Below are 20,568 nucleotides of genomic sequence, written 5' to 3' on the forward strand. Positions count from 1 at the left end.
CATTATGCATATACTGTGAAGTATATATAGATTCAGCAGAAGTTCATACACGATTGTACGTGTTTATATTATTGCCCACACGCAATGAAAGGAGCTCGACAGGTGGCGCACCATTGATAATCAGGACCACTTTCTTCAAGTAGTGTGTATTCAGTGCATGCTGATATCTATTAGTGCAGTCTAAAAGAATTGAACACGCTCTGAAAAACGGAGGAAGTGTCAAAGCATTGAAGAGGAAACTTGGGATAGGCAAAAGTCGGATGTATGCACTAAGGGACAAAGAAGGCAAAATAACTACCAATATGGATAGGATGGTTAAGATAGCGGAGGAGTTTTACAGGGATCTGTACAGTAGCCGAGACAACCACGACCTTAATACTATAAGAACTAGCAGTAACCCAGATGACACCCCACCAGTAATGATAGAAGAAGTCAGAAAAGCTTTGGAGAGCATGCAAAGGGGCAAAGCTGCTGGTGAGGATCAGGTAACATCAGATATGCTGAAAGATGGAGGACAGATTGTGTTAGAAAAACTAGCCACCCTGTTTACGAGGTGTCTCCTGGCGGGAAGAGTACCAGAGTCTTGGAAGAACGCTAACATCATCTTAATACATAAGAAAGGAGATGACAAGGACTTGAAGAATTACAGGCCGATCAGCTTGCTCTCTGTAGTATACAAGCTATTTACAAAGGTAATTGCTAACAGAGTAAAAAAAACATTAGAATTCAATCAACCAAAGGAACAAGCAGGATTTTGAACAGGCTACTCAACAATTGACCACATTCATACTATCAATCAGGTAATAGAGAAATGCTCAGAGTATAACCAACCACTATACATAGCCTTCATAGATTACGAGAAGGCGTTTGATTCAGTAGAAATATCAGCCGTCATGCAAACACTGCGGAGTCAGGGCGTAGATGAAGTATATATAAACATTCTGGAAGAAATCTACAGGGGATCAACTGCTACCATAGTGCTTCATAGAGAAAGCAACAGAATACCAATCAAGAAGGGTGTAAGGCAGGGGGACACAATTTCCCCAATGCTGTTTACCGCGTGCTTACAGGAGGTTTTCAGAAGCCTAGAATGGGAACAGTTAGGGATAAGAGTCAATGGAGAATACCTTAGTAACCTGCGCTTCGCCGATGACATTGCATTGCTGAGTAACTCGGGGGACGAATTGCAACTCATGATTACGGAGTTAGACAAGGAGAGCAGAAAAGTGGGTCTTAAAATTATTCTGCAGAAAACGAAAGTAATGTACAACAACCTCGGCAAAGAGCAGCGCTTCGAGATAGGTAATAGTGCACTTGAAGTTGTAAAAGACTATGTCTACTTAGGGCAGGTAATAACCGCAGAGCCGAACCACGAGATTGAAGTAACTAGAAGAATAAGAATGGGGTGGAGCACATTCGGCAAGCACTCTCAAATTATGACAGGTAGATTGCCACTATCCCTCAAGAGGAAGGTATATAACAGCTGTATCTTGCCGGTACTTAGCTACGGAGCAGAAACCTGGAGACTTACAAAGAGGGTTCAGCTTAAATTGAGGACGACGCAGCGAGCAATGGAAAGAAAAATGGTAGGTGTAACCTTAAGAGACAAGAAGAGAGCAGAGTGGATTAGGGAACAAACGGGGGTTAAGGATATCATAGCTGAAATCAAGAAAAAGAAATGGACATGGGCAGGGCATGTAGCGCGTAGACAGGATAACCGCTGGTCATTAAGGGTAACTGACTGGATTCCCAGAGAAGGGAAGCGGGTTAGGGGGAGACAGAAGGTTAGGTGGGCAGATGAGATTAAGAAGTTTGCGGGTATAAATTGGAAGCAGCAAGCACAGGACCGGGTTAACTGGCGGAACATGGGAGAGGCCTTTGTCCTGCAGTGGACGTAGTCAGGCTGATGATGATGATGATGAAAAGAATACTGGCACCCCTGCCATGTGCACTCAACACCCTTGTGCACCCTTGTGCACCCTTCTAGCACCCTCCTCAGCTCAGTGGGTGCTAAAAAGTGAAGGAGATTGAAAGCACCCTTCTTTAAGGGTGTTTTTGTAACACCCTATAGTTTTTTACATGTACACCCTATTGTAAAGGTGCATGTAAAAGCACCCTTTTCGGAAGGTGCTGAATTAACACCCTTAGGGTGTCGTCCATTGGACAAGCTCATTTACATCCTTCTGGGTGTAAAACTTTTTACTGTGAAGCATGCGGAAGAAATGTGACCGTGTTGCAATTTTTCATTGAGCTTCACATTATAAATTGACCCTAAATTAATGTACAAATGTCGCACACATAGACACATGTTTGAGAGTCGCAGATGTTAGTATAACCAGTTGCTTGCGGTTGCGCAACGATGCCAACTGGAACATGCATAGCAACACTAGAAGCTGATTTGAAGCGCTGATGCTCGCGAATATGCTTGCCCTGGACACTGCTACATAAATCAACTTCAGCGAAAGGCAACTAACCACATCGGACGTTAACCCGACGTGACGGCTGTATCAAAATATTGCATATCTAATGTTTATAAGATTGAGTAGGCAGCACTGAAACCACCATCATGTTTCATGAAGATTAGCGTCTATTTAAAAAGCAGTTCTCAGACCTAGCGTAGCTCTGGGGTAAAATCCTTCATTGGCACCCAGAATGCTTGGCTTCTATTCCAGCTGGGACTCATCGGGTCGATGCTATCGACGTTGGGTGTTTCTTAACACTTGTGCGTTAAAATTGTCCATGCGTTTTCTCGTGGTTCCTGAGCAGATACCAAGCTTCAATCAGCTGTGGCACCTACCCGCTTACCAGCGGCATACACCCGACCGAGGGTATGTGCCACTGTCTGGCGGGAAGTGTATGACGGTACGCGATGGGATTGTGACGTTATTCATGTCTAGACAAGTGCGTCATATTCGTCAAACCATCTTACGCTCTCATGCTAATTAAGCTTCACGTCAAGTAAATGGGGTGACCACGAGAGCACCCAAACGTAAGCGGCTAGATAGATAGATAGATAGACAGATAGATAGATAGATAGATAGATAGATAGATAGATAGATAGATAGATAGATAGATAGATAGATAGATAGATAGATAGATAGATAGATAGATAGATAGATAGATAGATAGATAGATAGATAGATAGATAGATAGATAGATAGATAGATAGATAGATAGATAGATAGATAGATAGATAGATAGATAGATAGATAGATAGATAGATAGATAGATACGCTCAAAGTCTCCGAAGCTCGCTGAGAAATGCTTCGCATTTAATACATTGGTAGAATACATGACTACGGGCTCAGAGGTGTGGCTTTTATGTAGGTTCTGTCATAATCTCTTCTGATTTTCGCATATGCATTACCCCCCTTTCTTCCGCCCTCCCACTAAGTGTGACGCGGAGCTCGTTTGTCCAGCTATTCTATAATCTATGTGATCGTGCGATTACGTCGCATTTGAAAATACGCTCTTAGAGAAAGTAAAGAATTTCCTAACGCAAACACTTCGTGGGAGCTTAGTTTACCACGATTTAGGCAGTAGCACAAAGATGGTGAAAGCAAGACGGAAAACAGCGTGAACCAACCTATGGATTATCCTACGTCTTCCCATGTACTAGGTGGTCCACGTAATTCTCACAAAAAAGTTTTAGAAAAATTATGGGCTCTAGGAGCTTCTAACTCCTCTATACTAGTGTAAATAATCTGTTCAACTGATCACCAACAAGAGGCACTTTATTTAGGTAACCCCTTTTTTGTAGTTGCAGCGGGTGATATTTGGCCAATAACATCGGCATTTTCAGGTTATCTTGTGCTAAAATGTGACTGTCTGTATTTGTAGCGCAAGCTATATTGGCTGAAATTGAGCAGTTTTTCGTGGCAAAAAACAATAACCTGCTCACACGACGCTACATTAAGCCATTGCCAAGGTCGCTACATCAAAACATTAGCCCCGGATTTGCACGCTACACTGCATATGTCGTCAAAAGACGATAATCTTGCATCTGGAAAGAGTGAACTAAACGTTTCTTTGATGTTCTGCGCAAGAAAATGGGTGAATGGTATTTTAGAGGCGCTGCGTTAAAGAGCCTCGAGGCACGTTCGACACGAGCGCCATCTGGCCGTTATTTTTGCAAACGAAGGCAGGCGAGCGCTCGTAAAGAAAGATGTGTGCCTTTCTCGGAGGCGATAAGGTGTAGAACGCAAAGCGACGGGGAGGTGCCACCACCTTGTCGTTTTAAAAATCAAGTTGCACTGTCAGCGCAGCGCGATAAACGCTATTTTCCTTAGAATCACTTGTGTGTGCCTTGTCTACTATAAATGCACATATGCAAAACATTGAGGTGTTGTAAGGCACCTCTGATATGCGCAATTATTATTTTAGTTTAACTAGACAGTCACACAAGTAAGAACGCTGAACCTTGATCGATATTGGTGGGCACTGTGGATGGGGTCGGCCGTTTTAGGTATCGTCAAGGGCAGACAGAGAGACAGAAAGACAGACAGAAAGACAGACAGACAGACAGACAGACAGACAGACAGACAGACAGACAGACAGACAGACAGACAGACAGAAAGACAGACAGACAGACAGACACACAGACAGAAAGACCAAAATTTTTCTGTTGAAGGTCTCAAAGAAAGACTATCGTCTTTGACAAAAAGAATATCGATGATGACAGTGCACTCAGCCGCTTCAAAGCGTTTGGTTGATGTCATGGTCAATTCTTATTGCATGGATGTGAGTGAGTCAGAGAAACAGAGAGAGTGTGCTTGTGTAAGTGCGTGCGTACTCGCGTGGGTTTTCACTTTAAGGAAACGACGCCGGTTTCAGTCTGCCAGCTGTCACTGGGGTACCTTTCGTCGTGTGGTTGAAACGACGGCCACAGTTGGCAGATAGTAGCTGAAAGACGCCGTCTGCGTTTGTCCTCCTCGGTTTTTATCAGGCGATTTCCGACGCCTCGCACGACATACAAGACACGTGCGAGATGACGCTGACCGTACTTGCGCGAGCAAGTTTATCGTTTTAGATGCGGAGCATCTAATACTCGAGGCTTGTAGTGCGGCGCCGTGCGCAAGCTTCCTCCTCCTTCTTCCACCATCTATGCATCCCTTCCTCCTCTACACACCGCGCGCGCTTCACTCCTCTACCATCTGTGCACCCTTCCTCCTCTACACACCGCGTGCGCTTCTCCTCTTCACGAACATTCGCTAGCTGTATAATGTAGCGCGCATGCGCCGTCACGCTTCGAGAACATCGAACACTGACGCGCGCGCATGCGCCGTCGCGCTTCGAGAACATCGGCAGCTGACGCGCGCGCATGCGCCGTTGCGCTTCTCCCCCTTCTCGAACATTCGACAGCTGACAGTGCATGCGCCGTCGCGCTGTATATATACTCAAGGTCGGCGCTCGCTCGCTCAGTTGCCGCTCGTCGGTTGGTTTGTACGGCGCGTCGACGTCCAAGGTCGCGGTGAAATGAATTCCAACGAATTCACAAACACAATGATCGACGTCCCTTCGACCAGCGCCGCCCTTTCGCATACGTGCGTACGTGTTCACTCATTTAACACTCCCTCCTACAACCACGTTAACCAATTTAGCCATCGACCCAAGTAAGTCGCACTTTAACACCCCGTTAACCAATTATATGCTCCGCATCCTCCTCAGTGTTCCCCCGAGGGAAGCTGCGGGCAATTTTTTTTGCAAGCGTGGATGACTGTCGTCGTCCGGTGTCGACTTTCGATATACTGCGCAAAGCAGATGTGGAACTGCCATCTTAAATCCCGTTAGTTGGTGCTCCCAATACTTCATTACGAACACTTAATATAATTGAGAATTTTTCTTGGCCACGTTGATATTGGATACTGTACGACAGTATACCACCATTGAACAAACGCATAAGACAGAGGCCTTACGGCATTGATATCGGTAACTTGCGTGTACTTACTTCTTTTCAGTGTGTGTGTTTGAACAGCGTGCGAATGTTATACGCAGAGATATGCACAGCCTTACGCCCCTGCCGCCTGCTGCCCTGGCAGCACAAGGCAACCGCTTAAGACAGGGACCTCGAATAGATTCCGCCATACATACACGATTTCTACAAATGAATTTTGAGAAATGGCAGACAGCAGCTTTTTGTAGCACTGTCGAACACTGGTTCCTTATCTCTGATTACTTAAGATATGTGTAACTACAAATGACATCTATAAGACGACAACATGTGACCTCCTTGGTAATATTTTCTATAACATTCATAGACACCATTGTGTTTGCAGGTTGCGGTAAATTGGAGTCAACAGGGAGAGTGTATAAGGGAGAACCAATATCTAGGGAGAGGATACCGTGGATCGTGAGTAGATTATAAATCTATGGTCACTGCCTTGCGGGCGTTGCGTGACAGCTGTTTCACCGGACCTGCAAGTACGGAATATAGTAGGCTGTAGGACAAAAGCAATGAACTTAACTCGATGTAGCAAAACCACTCCGTTTTGTCGCACCCAAAATGACAGAAGTGCGAAAAAGAGGGTCCTAATCCGTGCAGGTTGTCGAATGCTGAATTCTGATAGCAGATACAGATCAGCTTTTCCTGTTCGAATTGAAGCAATCACATTTAAATAGCAGCTTTATCGCGTGAATTATGTTTTCCGTTGGCAGATCGAGAGCCCCTGCACATTGCCAGTTGCACATTAGAGCGAAAATTCTTTCTCCGTGAAAATCGGTGGGTTAGACAGAAAGTTAACGTAGCCTATTGAGTGCGCCCGCCTTTAATTCCGTCATGAATGAATGTTTAAAGTGGCAGAAGGCTAAGGAACACAAACGAAACACTTTGCGCCGCATTGCTGGATTTCCGTGTGCCAAACACTCTTTTCGAGGAGGGGGCGTACCAATACAGATTTGGTAAGAGCATCCCTTCTCGAATCTGGGCACTCCGTTAGCGCCATGCCACTGAAATCAAACATTAAGGTCTGTTGAGGTAAATTGCGACAAAAATTTCAAAAGAACGAGTATCATTTTTTGTATGGGTCTTTACCATTACACGCAGAAACTACCCATTGGGTACAACGTATGTGCTGCATAAATACGACCATGTTGCCACAGTTCGAAGGGTTGTTTCAAAAAGCGATAAAATAATGCACCTGATGCGTCTTTTTGCCCAACCTGCCGAGAAAAACGAGACAGTTTGAAAAAGTTTCTTTCCTTCAAATTTCCCAGCAAAAGCCCCTGAAAGTGACTCAGTGGGCTCCTATACGGAGTCTTTAAAAGCCCACCTCTTATACTCCACGCATTCAATCAAGACAGAACTTAGATTTGTGGGGTTTAACGTCCCAAAACCACCATATGATTATGAGAGACGCTGTAGTGGAGGGCTCCGGAAATTTTGACCACCTGAGCATCAAGACAGAACTCGATGCTGTATTGCTCCAAAACTAGCAGATCAAGCAGCCCTCACTTTATGCGCTAAAGGTGTCTTTTGTCAATATTCAAGAATAAGCGGCTTCATATGCTCTGACGCATCTTTTTGTAGAACTGCATGGGAATATTGTGACTTTCAACTTCGTCTACTGGGATTTGTGAGGCGATATATTTAGAATTTTTTATCGCTTGTTACATTCAAAGTTTTGCTATAAAAATATATTTGAAACTTCATTTAATGTCTCGTTTTTTAACGGCGTCACTTTAAGGCACTATCAATGTTTCCATGTGGTTATTGAGAGGAGCCTCGGGAAGGTGGAACAGTCTTGTTATAACATGAATGGAGGGAGTTCTGTCCTCAATTGCAGTCAGTTGTTTCCTTGTCGTTTTCCACGCATGAAACTCTATATATTGTTCTCTTCTACAGCCCAATGCTCCTCACGAAAAAATATAATAGTTATTCAGTTCGAGTAAAAAGTTCACGTAATAAAGCTTTTTTGAGAAACGTGGAAATATTAGAAACAAAAAAGAGTGAAGCGGTCACCCGGAAGCCACCGATTTTCGTTACTTCTCTCTGTCTTTCCCACCCACGCAGTGTTATGCCTAAACCCTGGAGCTTCATTTGGGTCTAAGCTAAAGCACGCCAATCAAGAAGGGTGTAAAGCAAGGGGACACAATCTCCCCAATGCAATTTCCCGCGTGCTTACAGGAGGTTTTCAGAGGCCTAAAATGGGAACAGTTAGGGATAAGAGTTAATGGAGAGTACCTTAGTAACCTGCGCTTTGCCGATGACATTGCATTGCTGAGTAACTCAGGGGACGAATAGACTCATGATTACGGAGTTAGAAAATGAGAGCAGAAAGGTTGGTCTTAAAATTAATCTGCAGAAAACGAAAGTAATGTACAATAACCTCGAAAAAGCGCAGCGCTTTAAAATAGGTAATAGTGCACTTCAAGTTGTAAAAGACTATGTGTACTTGGGGCAGGTATTAACCGTGGAGCCAAACCACGAGGTTGAAGTAACTAGAAGAATAAGAATAGAGTGGAGCACATTTGGCAAGCACTCTCAAATTATGACAGGTAGATTTCTACTATCCCTCAAGAGGAAGGTACTATATAACAGTTGTATCTTGCCGGTACTTAGCTATGGAGCAGAAACCTGGAGACTTAAAAAGAAGGTGCAGCTTAAATTGAGGACGACGCAGCGAGCAATGGAAAGAAAAATGGTATGTGTAACCTTAGGAGACAAGAAGAGAGCAGAGTGGATTAGGGAACAAACGGAGGTTAAGGATATCATAGCTGAAATCAAGAAGAGAAAACGGACTTGGGCCGGACATGTAGCGCGTAGACAGGATAACCGCTGGTGATTAAGGGTAATTACCTGGATTACCAGAGAAGGTAAGCATGTTAGGGGGAGACAGGAGGTTAGGTGGGCAGATGAGATTAAGAATTTTGCGGGTATAAATTGGGCAGCAATCACAAAACCGGGTTAACTGGCGAAAAATGGGAGAGGTTTTTGTCACGCAGTAGACGTAGTCAGGCTGATGATGGTGATGATGATGATGATGATGATGATAAAAACACGCCAATCACATTCGTATAGGACAGAATTGACCGTTTCTCAGGTGACCTCCTTGTGCCACTCTCTCCTTCTTGACAGTGTGTCACACTTGCTCCTCCTTTTCTGTTTCAAATCCACCTTGGTATATCAGTGGATATGGTGCTCTGCTGGTGACCCGAAGGTCAAGGGTTCATCGCATACGGGTGGAAGCGAAATGGTACAAACCCACGTGCTGTGCGACGCCAGCGACGCCAACGAACGTGGGACGGTCGAAATTTCCGGGGCCCTGCCCTGCGGCATCTTTCATGATCACACCGCGTTTTTGGGACGTAAGAGCCTAAAAGCCACTGTTATTGTTTCATTATTACTATTTGCACTACAAATCAGCTCGACAAGTAACTGCCACTGGGTGATTCCACAAGACATCGACACGGGTCCAAAAGTTGATACTTTAGATTTCATTGAGTATTTTATAATTCGTGCACCTCTTACCAGTTCGCCCGAAATTCAACTTCGTTTTATTATTAAAGGCATAACTTACGAGAAAAAAAATCAAACTTCACCAACACGGAGGCACCAACTTCGTCACTGTCATTTTTGAAAATTGCAGATGCTATAAAAAGACAAATAGTTTTGTTTCAGGGAAGATATTTTTTACCTGAAATGTATGTCTATTGAAGAATGAATTGACGCGGTTTCAAGTTTGCAGACCTTAAGAAAATAGCTTTTAAAATGTCTAATTTTGCGACAGTTTAAAACAAGTTACGTATTCCCCAGTTTTTTTCTCCGAAAAAAAGTCAAGCAACGTTTTCGAACTCGACACGTTTCAAAGATATAGTGTGTTCATTAGGTACATACAATATTGCTGCCGTAGGGCAAATGTAAATTTTTATATAATGCCTCAATGTTCTCATATTAGCAAAAGTGTACTCCATTGAAATTTGAATAATAAAAAAACCCCATCATCAATTTTTCCTAAAATCTCGTAAATAGACAACCTAAGGCCATCATACAGTAATAACAAAAAACATGTTGCATTAGTTTATTTTTAGCGACAATATTCGTGGTGCAAATCAGAGCTTTTTGAGAATGCGCTGATAAGTTGAGAAATCTATAAATCGGAACGGAAAAGTGGCAATGAGCTTCAAACGCGAGTAAACGTGACCTCATTTGGTGAAGAAAGGCTGTTTTAGCAGATAGTAGTAACTATTTTGAACACGATATTCTAAAGTATCTGAATTCACTCTTATACGTAGAGCACTGAGACTTCTAATTGATGGTGCCTCTTTATTACTGACACACAGATGGAGCTGCTGTGACGGCCATGTGTTTGCAACATGTTGGGTAAGAGAACTGAATGTTGAATGAGTTCATAAACGAATCATAACAAATTTTTATCATTTGGGGCACGAAGACTGCCGCCTCAGACTGACGGATACGCTTTAGGACAAGTTGTCATCCGTCGTCTGCTCTACGAATGAATTTCTGTGCGCCGCATCTCGGAGGCAATGCTTTAGATCATATGGTTCAAAGTAGGGACAAAGATTACGCCTCCCGTAATTTTATCGACAAAAACATTGTGAAATTAATTTTAATGTACTATACTTCAGTTTTGCATTCGCACTGCGGATACTTGCGCACTCATTTTTACGTCTGCTCTCATTAAAGGTAAGAGACATAGGAACAGACGACAGATAGATCACTTTCGTTCTGCTGGTTTCACGCATAGTTGCATTGGCAGTAATTTGAGCCTCAAGGAGCGTGGCGATGGCTGACCACTTCAGCAGGGATAGAGGTTTTTGTTCAGATTACCTCAAGTTGCATAAAGAGAAAATACCTTATCAAAGAAACTTCCGCAAGGTCGAAGTCATCGGCCGGTTTGCCCTTCAAAAGCTTTTGCCGAAAGCTGCCCGCCATGCACATAACAACGACCACGTCTACCAGAACTGCTTCAGACGCCTCAGAGATATGCTGTATTCGTGTAATGGCTTTTCAGCTGAAACAGCTGATAAGTTTTTGCCGGAAGAAGAAAAAGGCAGAAGTCAAGAGCGATGCGTAAACACGCCTGAAGCATTGTCACATATGCCACTGGAGAAGCTACATGCACAAAATAGCAAAGTTCATGCAGACTCAAGACAATTTAGCAGCAATTCTATAGTAACCGTGAAATGCCACCGTAACGTGTGTAACCGCCACTTTCAACCATCAGATCTAAACTTCAGTGTGTGTGCCCAGTGATTCAAGAACTTCAAGCAAGCCTATGAAGCGTGTTCTGCGTATCAAGAGCGCACGCGTTTGTTGACACTCTTGCCGAGCGATATAGAGCGCCGAAAACTCGAAGTGCTTATACCAAACTTGTCAGCTTACATGATATACAGATTCCGACGCTGGCGCGCAAAACACGGGATATGGTTAGCACCAAATGCGGTAAAAAGGACACGGCTCAACCCAATGGACGTCCAGGCAGCTATGGCTTACTACTATAAAGATGAGTATAGCTGCTCTCGGCAGAGTCAAAACAAAAAAGATGTAGTATCTGTTTTCATTGACGGAAAAAAAGGAGCTTGTTTCGAAAAGGTTTATGACCCGTTCGGTTCGAGAGGCTTACCGTCTCTTTAGAGAAGCTATTCCGAACACGTCTATTGGGCTCTCAAAGTTTTATTCACTGAGGCCGAAGTGGGTTCTTCTTGCACAACACCAAGAAGTGTGCCTTTGTATATACTGTGCTAATGCCACGGAGTGTGTTTCTGCCCTACAAGACGTCACCGATGGTGCTTACACGGCGGACATCTTGAAAGAACTATGTCTTTGCAGCTCCCCTACGAGTGATTGTTCTTTAGGCCATTGTGACTATTGTGCTAAGGAGGATGCTCTGACAGCCACATGTTTAGGAATCCCTGAAGATATTGAGGTAGCCTATGCAGTATGGGAAAATGGCGATCTAGTAAAAAAACAGCCAAGGCAAGTGCTTTTCTGTGAGAGCTAAGTCTATGATTCATGAAGTGGATTACCCATGATTACATAAGATACATTAAAAATGATTAATATGCCAGGCGAAAGAGAACCAAAAAAATCTTTCATTTTTCTCTTTCATTTCGCCGAAAAAGGAACAGCCATTTTACCGAATGAGGTACAGTCGTATCACTGGCACAAAATACAGGTGTCTATATTCACGTGTGTCGTCACGAGGAAGCAATCAATTCAAAGTTTTGCCGTCATCAGTGACGACACAAGCCATGATGCTGCACATGCCTGTTTTGCTCTACAAATAATCCACAACTTAAGGAACAACTTAAGCCTGACACGCATGTTACTTATGTTTCTGATGGCGCATGCAGTCACTTCAAAAAGAAGTACCAGTTGTTCGGGTTATGTCAGAAAGATCAATTATAAACAAAGTGGATTTTTTCGGCCACAGGACATGGCAAGAACTCTTCTGACGGCGTTGGTGCCCTACTGAAGCATCAGGCTACGCTCTACAACCTCAAAGCGGCAAGCTCAGCTGTGATTATGACAGCATCCCGAATGGTGGCGCAAATGAGCGCGAAGCTCAAGAATGTCAAAATGCTGTGTGCAAATGTAGACGAGCTAGAAACATTCTTCCAGTTTAAGAAGAGCCAGTGGAAATCGTTGCCACGTGTTCCAGGCATACGTTCTTGGCATGTTTGGCTAAGCACATCTGAGGGCACTGATCGTGGTCGTGTTTTGTTAGCGTCATGTACTGCTAACTGTGATCTGCAAAACATGCAGCCATTTTGAGCGCATCCCTTGTTTCACGCAGTCACCACCAAAATACCAGTGAGGATACTACAAGCACATATGCTTTTTCTAGCGAGACCCAACACTTGCGTTGGAACATTTTGATGTTTGAGTTTATCTGCAAATAATGACAGATGTGTTGCAATTGAGTTACAGTGTCGAAGATTTCCTTCTATAGAGCTGTGTTAACAGGAGCATTAATGCGCCTTCATGGGTACGTATTTGTCACAGTGTTAAAACAGCCTTTTGTCACCAAATGTGGTCACGTTTACTAGCGTTTGAAGCTTGTTGCCGCTTTTCCGTTCCGATTTCTAGATTTGTCAACTTATCAGCGCATTCTCAAAAAGCTCTGATTTGTACCACAAATATTGTCGCTGAAAACAAAATAATGCAACATGTTTTTTATATTACTTTATTATGGCCTTCGGTTGTCTACTTACGAGATTTCAAGAAAAATCAAAGATGGGGTTTTTTTATTATTCGAACTTCAGTGGAGTACACTTTTGCCATTATGAGAATTTTGAGGCAATCTATAAAAATTTACATTTTCCCTACGGCAGCAATAATTTATGTACCTAATGAACACATTATATCCATAAAACGTGTCAAGTTTGAAAACACTGCTTGCATTAGTTCGGAGAAAAAAATGGGGAATACGTAACTTATTTTAAACTGTCGCAAAATTAGATATTTTAAAAGCTATTTTCTTAAGGTCTGCAAACTTGAAACCGCGTCAATTAATTCTTCATTAGACATAGTTTTCAGGCAAAAAACATCTTCCTTGAAACAAAAATATTTGTGTTTTTATAGCATCTGCAATTTTCAAAAATGACAGGTGACGAGATTGGAGCCTCCGTGTTGGTGAAGCTTGATATTTTTTTTCTCGTAAGTGATGCCGTTAATCATAAAACGAAGTTGACTTTCGGGCTACCTGGTGAGAGGTGCAGGAAATCATAAATAGTCAATAAAATGTAAAATATCAACTTTTGGACCCGTGTCGATCTCTCGTGGAATCATCCCATTGTGAGCGAACCGAGCCCTCATAACTGGGAACCATCCGGACAACTGTAGAGCCTTGCGATGAGATAAAGCGCATAACAGGAACGTAAGTCTGTTTTAGAGCCTACACGAGTGCTTGGGATAACACTGGAATATTCGTTGGTGCAAGTATAAAGGCTGAGGTGCTTTTCCCGTTGGACATATTAGGCCAACACCTCGTGGTTTGACCACATTCGAATGGACAAGCTGAAGACAGTCGTTGCATGCAACATCTGAAGACAGCACCGGTTATCTTTGGAACGAACTCGAAACGCCAAATAAGCGTGGTTTATTGTTATTATTCAGAAAACAACGGAACTGACCAAGACTAAAGGCAAGTGGACATGACCACGTTTCTCATAAGACACAGGGTTTACGTTAATAATAATAATAATAATAATAATAATACAATGATAATAATAATAATATAGTAAACAATATAGTTATAATTTATTAAAACTATTGTAAAAGTTTTGAACAACAAAAGCTCGGTATGTTTAGGAGAGACACAGCAATCCAAGGCACCGGAAATTTCGCCAATAAATAGGGTTTCTCGAGCTGCTCTTAAATCGAAACGCACTCTTCTCTAACATGTTGCCTACATTAAAGTATGGCCTCCGCAGCCTAACTCGACCCCGCAACCTTCGAATCAGCAGTCAATTACCATTATGTTTTGAACACCGTGCACCATATTCACTTGATATAGTATAGGGCATGTTAGAATACGATATTCCTATTGTCTGCGCAGCACTCTCACACTGCGAAAATTTCCAATCTAAAATTTAGGCCGGTAATTAAGATTTACACCCTAAAGCATAACACGTAAGGAGACGTTACACTTTACTTTTATAGATGTTTATAAACACCCCTAAACTATGTGTGTTAGATCAAGCTACATCTGTGCGAGTGGGATGTAGCAGATAAAAATAGATTTGAAACGATGACACTTACATGTACAAGCATACTTGATAAGATGAAGTGCAATTAACGGGACAACAAAACGAGAGACTCACCGGAGAAAACGATTTATCCTGTGTGTCTTCTCTTTTGTCTTTTGTTGTCCTTTTCATGGCACTTTGTTCCATCACATATGCCTTACCAATTGGTCCAAGCCTAAATCGTTCAATAGAACAGTGAAGACAAACAGGACGAATCGTTTCCTCTTGTGTTTCTCTCTTTTTGTTGTTCCGTAAATTGCGATTCATTTGATCAAGTATGCTTATGCACGTAACCGGCATCGTTTCAAGGGTGTTTCTATGTCTTACACATCACTCGCACGGGTGCAGCTTGATCTAACATACTTAGTTTAGGGGTGTTCATAAACACCTCTAAAAGTACGCTGTAGCGTCTCTGTACACCCTACGTTTTTAGAGTGTTTCTAAATACTCTAAAAGGGTGTTGCCTATATGACAAGAAATACACCATTAAGGGTGTAAAATGTTTAGCAGTGCACAAGGAGTTATGCTGATATATAGTAAATGCTGAAGAGCGTGTACAGTGCCGTTCGCTCTTTGCGCTCGTTCCGATCGACCACAGAGCGCTGTCACGCAGACTTGGGCTGATCCTAATTGCCGAGAAGCTTGTATGCACACTCCCGTTCTTTCTTAGAGTTCGTTCTGATGCCCCAAGCAGCGCCGTTACGTGGAACTGAGTTGACCCTAAATTTTTACGAGCATTCACATGGCCGTTCACTTCTATGACTTGTTCCTATTCGAGGCTGAACCCCACCACGTAGAGCTATGTTGGCTCTGAATATTGGGAAACATGCGTTGTTCGTTTCGCTCACGGAGTCGCGCTACGCACAGCCTCGGTGCATCCAGCACAGACATGCACCGACTCGAAGAGGTGCATGCAGAGGCCAGCACTCCACTTCCGCTGTAGCGCAGCGAAAGAAGCACGTCCCCACAGCCATGGTGACTACTACCGAGCGGAACGTTTCAAGGTCACGAACGTTGTATCCCAGAGAACTTCCGGTCACCTCATTTCGTCGAAACTAAACGGACGTTTTCGAGTTGCTCTTGAATGAAAGAAACATCTCTCATTAGTTTTTCTCATAAAAGAAACGTGCGTAAAGTTTAGAAAAATATTTCATAATTCTTATATAGCCCAAAAAACATATATTTGAATATATTTTGCCCAAACAACAGAATGAAAGTGTAGAAAATTAGCGGGATATTTTCTAAAGTGCTTTGTGCCCTCCTATGCTATTTTGACCCATTGGTGGGCGAAGCCGGATGTCATCAAGGAGCTTCATCGATTGACGAAGTGCCGGATCACTCGCGGACGGCACGCGGACGCCTTGGCTCGCAGGCGGCTACGTCACATGCACACGATTGTCACACAGTCCCGTTAATTAGGGAGGCGATCGCCGGGCTAATTCCAAGGGCCGAAGTATCGGCCCCCCGAACCGCACCACGAAAGCGTGGACAATTTAGAAGTGGTCCTTTTTGGCGCGCCAGCGGACGCCGGCTGTGGCCCAAAGAACAAGTCGGAGCCGAGAGTTGATAAACAAACAAAATTATATTCTCAACAATGGCAGATTGAAAACAATACACAAGAATGCACACTCCACAATAGTTACATACAATACGTCACCAAACAAACAACGTCCTACACAGTACAATCAGCCACACTTGAAACAACGGACACAGACAACGATACGCACTACAATGCAGTCGCATGCATTGAACAACCAAGACACTTAAAGACTAAAGAGATATAAAACCTATTCAGTCCAAAGTCCTTGGAACAAAAGTCTGAATGATACACTTCCGAGAATCACTCACTCAAAGTCCAGCGTTGTTGTCGTTCCGCGCCCTCGAAGTTTCTCTTCCAGGAATCCTCCCGTCTTCAATTGGCCACTCTTCAAACTTCAACTTCTTCGCCGGAACACGTCGGCCTCACACCCGCAGCTGTTGCCACGCGTCCTCGCTCAATAGCGGTAAACACACGCTCTTGCCTGTAGCCCGAGCCTTCACCCCTCAGGTGGAAATCCTCTTCATCTCCGGCTTCGTCCCTATGGACCAAAACCTTCGCCGACTACACGGCGGAATCCCTACGCGCTCTGGCGTTAACTTCCGTCTCCTCCTGTTCTCTCGTCTCGGCCGCTCGATTAAATACCTTCCGCGCCACATTCTAGAAAGTTCTTGTCATTTCGTCGGCGCGATACGCAGCGAAGGCTGGGGAGAGGCGCGAGACTGTACGGGGGCCGTCCCCGACAGATGAGTCAACCCGGCATACACGCCCATTTCCTTCTGGAACGTTCCAGTGCTTGCCCGGCCGCCGCTGTGGGGTGAGGAGGTTCGTCGATGAAGCCACGCTTCTGCGGGGAGAGCGCGCGCCCGGGAAGCCTTGGCCGTTTGTTTTCTTTTTCTTTCCCTTTTTTTTTCTTTTGACTTCGCGGCGTTTCTCCCGCCCGTTGTCGCAAGAATTTGGCGTCGCGCTCATTTTTAGCGCTCGTTCTGTGACACTGCCCCCCACTTTAAGAATATTATCTCATAATATTCAAAACCACACAAACGAGCGCGAAATGTCACCACACACTCTCACAGACTGTAACACCATCAGTCGCTCATGACACTTCACATTCACAATAGATCACTTAATACAATTGTACATTGTAATTCAATTACACAACACGTGAAAACACAACCACAAGCACATGAGTACAACACTCCACCACACATTCCCAATAATACAAATGTACAAAGTCTCTCACTACAACAATGGTACAATACTATACATCACATCACAGCACAACACTTCGACACTTGTGACACAGGATACCACAACATCAACACAACGTATGGCACTCAGCACTGCCCAACACATTCTGATTCGACCTCAGCACTTATCCTGAGTACTTCGAGCAGTGCTTGCGCCCCTTTTTGCGGTGCTCGCTCGATCTCTTCTTGTGTTTCCACGTTCTTTTTCGGCGAGCCCCTTCCAACGACGATATCTGAGGCGTCGTCTCAGCCATCGTTGTCTCTTCCGACACCGTTAACGCGTCATTACTTTCGACGGGTCCTGTCTGGTAATTTACCCGCTTGATCATGCCTCTACATTTTGCCCGGCTGGCCAACTCCGTCTCCTTTACACTGTCGGTCGGTTGAGGTCGTGCCGACGTAAGTCCGGTTGCTCGGCCCGTGAACTTATTCGACACGATCATCTTCTCCTTCGCTGTCTCTTGCGCCGCTGTTTCACCTTGGGCTCTAGTGAGATCCGTCACGGGATGCTCCTCCGCTGTATCTCGCGGCTGCTGTGTTGGCGAGGGCTCTATCTTCGGGTCTTCTCCCAAACATTCTGGATCACTTGGCCCTCGCGCCCCGTCGATGTTTCCGATGACAAGGTCATACAGGGGGGTCGTCATGCATAAAGCAGTAACCTTCCCGCTGAAGTACAGGGTTTCAACCTCAATTTCTGCTTCGGGAAGCATCCGAACCGTACGGTCAATTAGGCAAACCGGTTTCGTTCTGCCTGTCAACTCACTTTCCCGTACCAAATTTCTCCGCACGATAACAGTGGAACTGCCGGTATCTCTTAACACCGTAATCTTTTTGCCCGCAACTTTTCCAGGCAGCGTTGGCATTCCTTTCGTAAAACCGGTTGGCTGTTTTGACATTACAGCACCCACAATAGGAATTTTCTCCCCATTCTTCAACTCTACGAATCCATCGGTGACGGCATTATTATCAGATTTCGGTGCCGCTTGCACACAAGATACCTGGTGAGTTTGACTCACTCCGTTCCGACAAGCGTCTGCTTTGTGCCCAGTCTGACCACACTTGAAACATTTTACTGCCGTAGGGTTCGTAAAGATCGTTCGACAGTTTTTCGCGCGATGACCCACTCGGTTGCACAGAAAACTTCGCGGAATGCTCTCTGGTGCACGCTTCTTTTCTTCGGGAGCCAATTTCTTCGAATCATCGGGACAATCCTTCTTGACCTTGGCCAAATTAATCCCACCTTGCGCTTCCAAGAATTGATCAGCCAATTCCAGCATGTCTTCAAATGAGTCAGCCTTCCTCTATTTTAAGTACAGTGACAGGCTTGGGTGGCAACTAGTAAGAAATTGTTCTCTGATTAGCAGCTCTCTAAGCTCATCGTACTCCTGCGCTGTCCCTGAAAGTTCAGTCCATCTGTCGAAATAATGACAAAGTCGGGCGGCATACTGCGTAGCCGTCTCCCCATCAGCTGGCTTTCCTGTCCTAAATCTGTCCCGGAATCCTTCCACGGTAAATCTAAATCGCTTCAGCAAAGCAGCTTTCATTTTTGCATAGTTGGCTGCATCGGTCGGCGTCAGCCTACCGTACACACTGAGCGCTTCACCACTCAAGCAAGTACTCAAAGCAGTTGCCCATTGAAGTTCCGGCCAATTCTGGCTCTTCGCAATCGTCTCAAATCGGTGAAGGTACGCGTCAAGGTCGTCCTTCCTTTCATCAAACGCTACGAGCAGCTTGCTTGGGTTCAAGCGGAAGCCGTGATTTTCCCGTTCGCTGCTTTCAACTCTAGCTTGGACCGGAGTTTCACTTCGCTGTTGCAAACAGAGCCGCTCGAGTTCCATCTCGTGCTGCCGCTGCCGCTCCCTTTCAGCCATCTCCGCTTCTCTTCCTTCTCTCGCCCTCTCAGCCGCCAGCTTTTCTCTCTCCACCGCCTCTTTCTCCTTCTGGCTTACCCACTTCCGTAGTTCGGCGCCAGAAAGACCCATCTTCTCACCAAGAGCAACTAACTTTTCGAGATCCATTGTGTCTCGTAACTCGCAAATAAAACCTTGCCGCGTGCAAAAAGTATCTGCCTAAATCAGTCTATCGGAACACTCCCCTGCACTCGTTAACGAGAACACTGAACAACACACAAAATTGTTCCGATAGCACTATCAACAACTCGAGGCTCTTTCTCACTACTTTGGACACACTGTGCACCAAAAGGTCCTGTCGCGGACGCCAGATTAATTGTCACACAGTCCCGTTAATTAGGGAGGCGATCGCCGGGCTAATTCCAAGGGCCGAAGTATCGGCCCCCCGAACCGCACCACGAAAGCGTGGACAATTTAGAAGTGGTCCTTTTTGGCGCACCAGCGGACGCCGGCTGTGGCCCAAAGAACAAGTCAGAGCCGAGAGTTGATAAACAAACAAAATTATATTCTCAACAATGGCAGATTGAAAACAATACACAAGAATGCACACTCCACAATAGTTACATACAATACGTCACCAAACAAACAACGTCCTACACAGTACAATCGGCCGCACTAGAAACAACGGACACAGACAACGATACGCACTACAATGCAGTCGCATGCATTGAACAACCAAGACACTTAAAGACTAAAGAGATATAAAACCTATTCAGTCCAAAGTCCTTGGAACAAAAGCCTGAATGATACTCTTCCGAGAATCACTCACTCAAAGTCCAGCGTTGTTGTCGTTCCGCGCCCTCGCAGTTTCTCTTCCAGGAATCCTCCCGTCTTCAATTGGCCACTCTTCAAACTTCAACTTCTTCGCCGGAACACGTCGGCTTCACACCCGCAGCTGTTGCCACGCGTCCTCGCTCAATAGCGGTAAACACACGCTCTTGCCTGTAGCCCGAGCCTTCACCCCTCAGGTGGAAATCCTCTTCATCTCCGGCTTCGTCCCTATGGACCAAAACCTTCGCCGACTACACGGCGGAATCCCTACGCGCTCTGGCGTTAACTTCCGTCTCCTCCTGTTCTCTCGTCTCGGCCGCTCGATTAAATACCTTCCGCGCCACATTCTAGAAAGTTCTTGTCATTTCGTCGGCGCGATACGCAGCGAAGG

At 44.7% G+C, this 20,568-nt stretch overlaps 1 protein-coding gene across 1 annotated transcript in view; it reads left to right on the forward strand.

The window, feature by feature from the left end:
* LOC142768505 (trypsin 5G1-like) overlaps positions 1-20,568 on the forward strand; it is a 69,206-nt gene that overhangs the window by 7,062 nt on the left and 41,576 nt on the right. Inside the window, exon 3 of the mRNA XM_075870500.1 lies at positions 6,276-6,349. Coding sequence (XP_075726615.1) covers positions 6,276-6,349 — 74 coding nt within the window. The remainder of the gene's footprint in view (positions 1-6,275; positions 6,350-20,568) is intronic.

The sequence above is a fragment of the Rhipicephalus microplus genome, chromosome 8 (assembly GCF_043290135.1).
Source record: "Rhipicephalus microplus isolate Deutch F79 chromosome 8, USDA_Rmic, whole genome shotgun sequence".
Classification (NCBI taxonomy): Eukaryota; Metazoa; Arthropoda; class Arachnida; order Ixodida; family Ixodidae; genus Rhipicephalus; species Rhipicephalus microplus.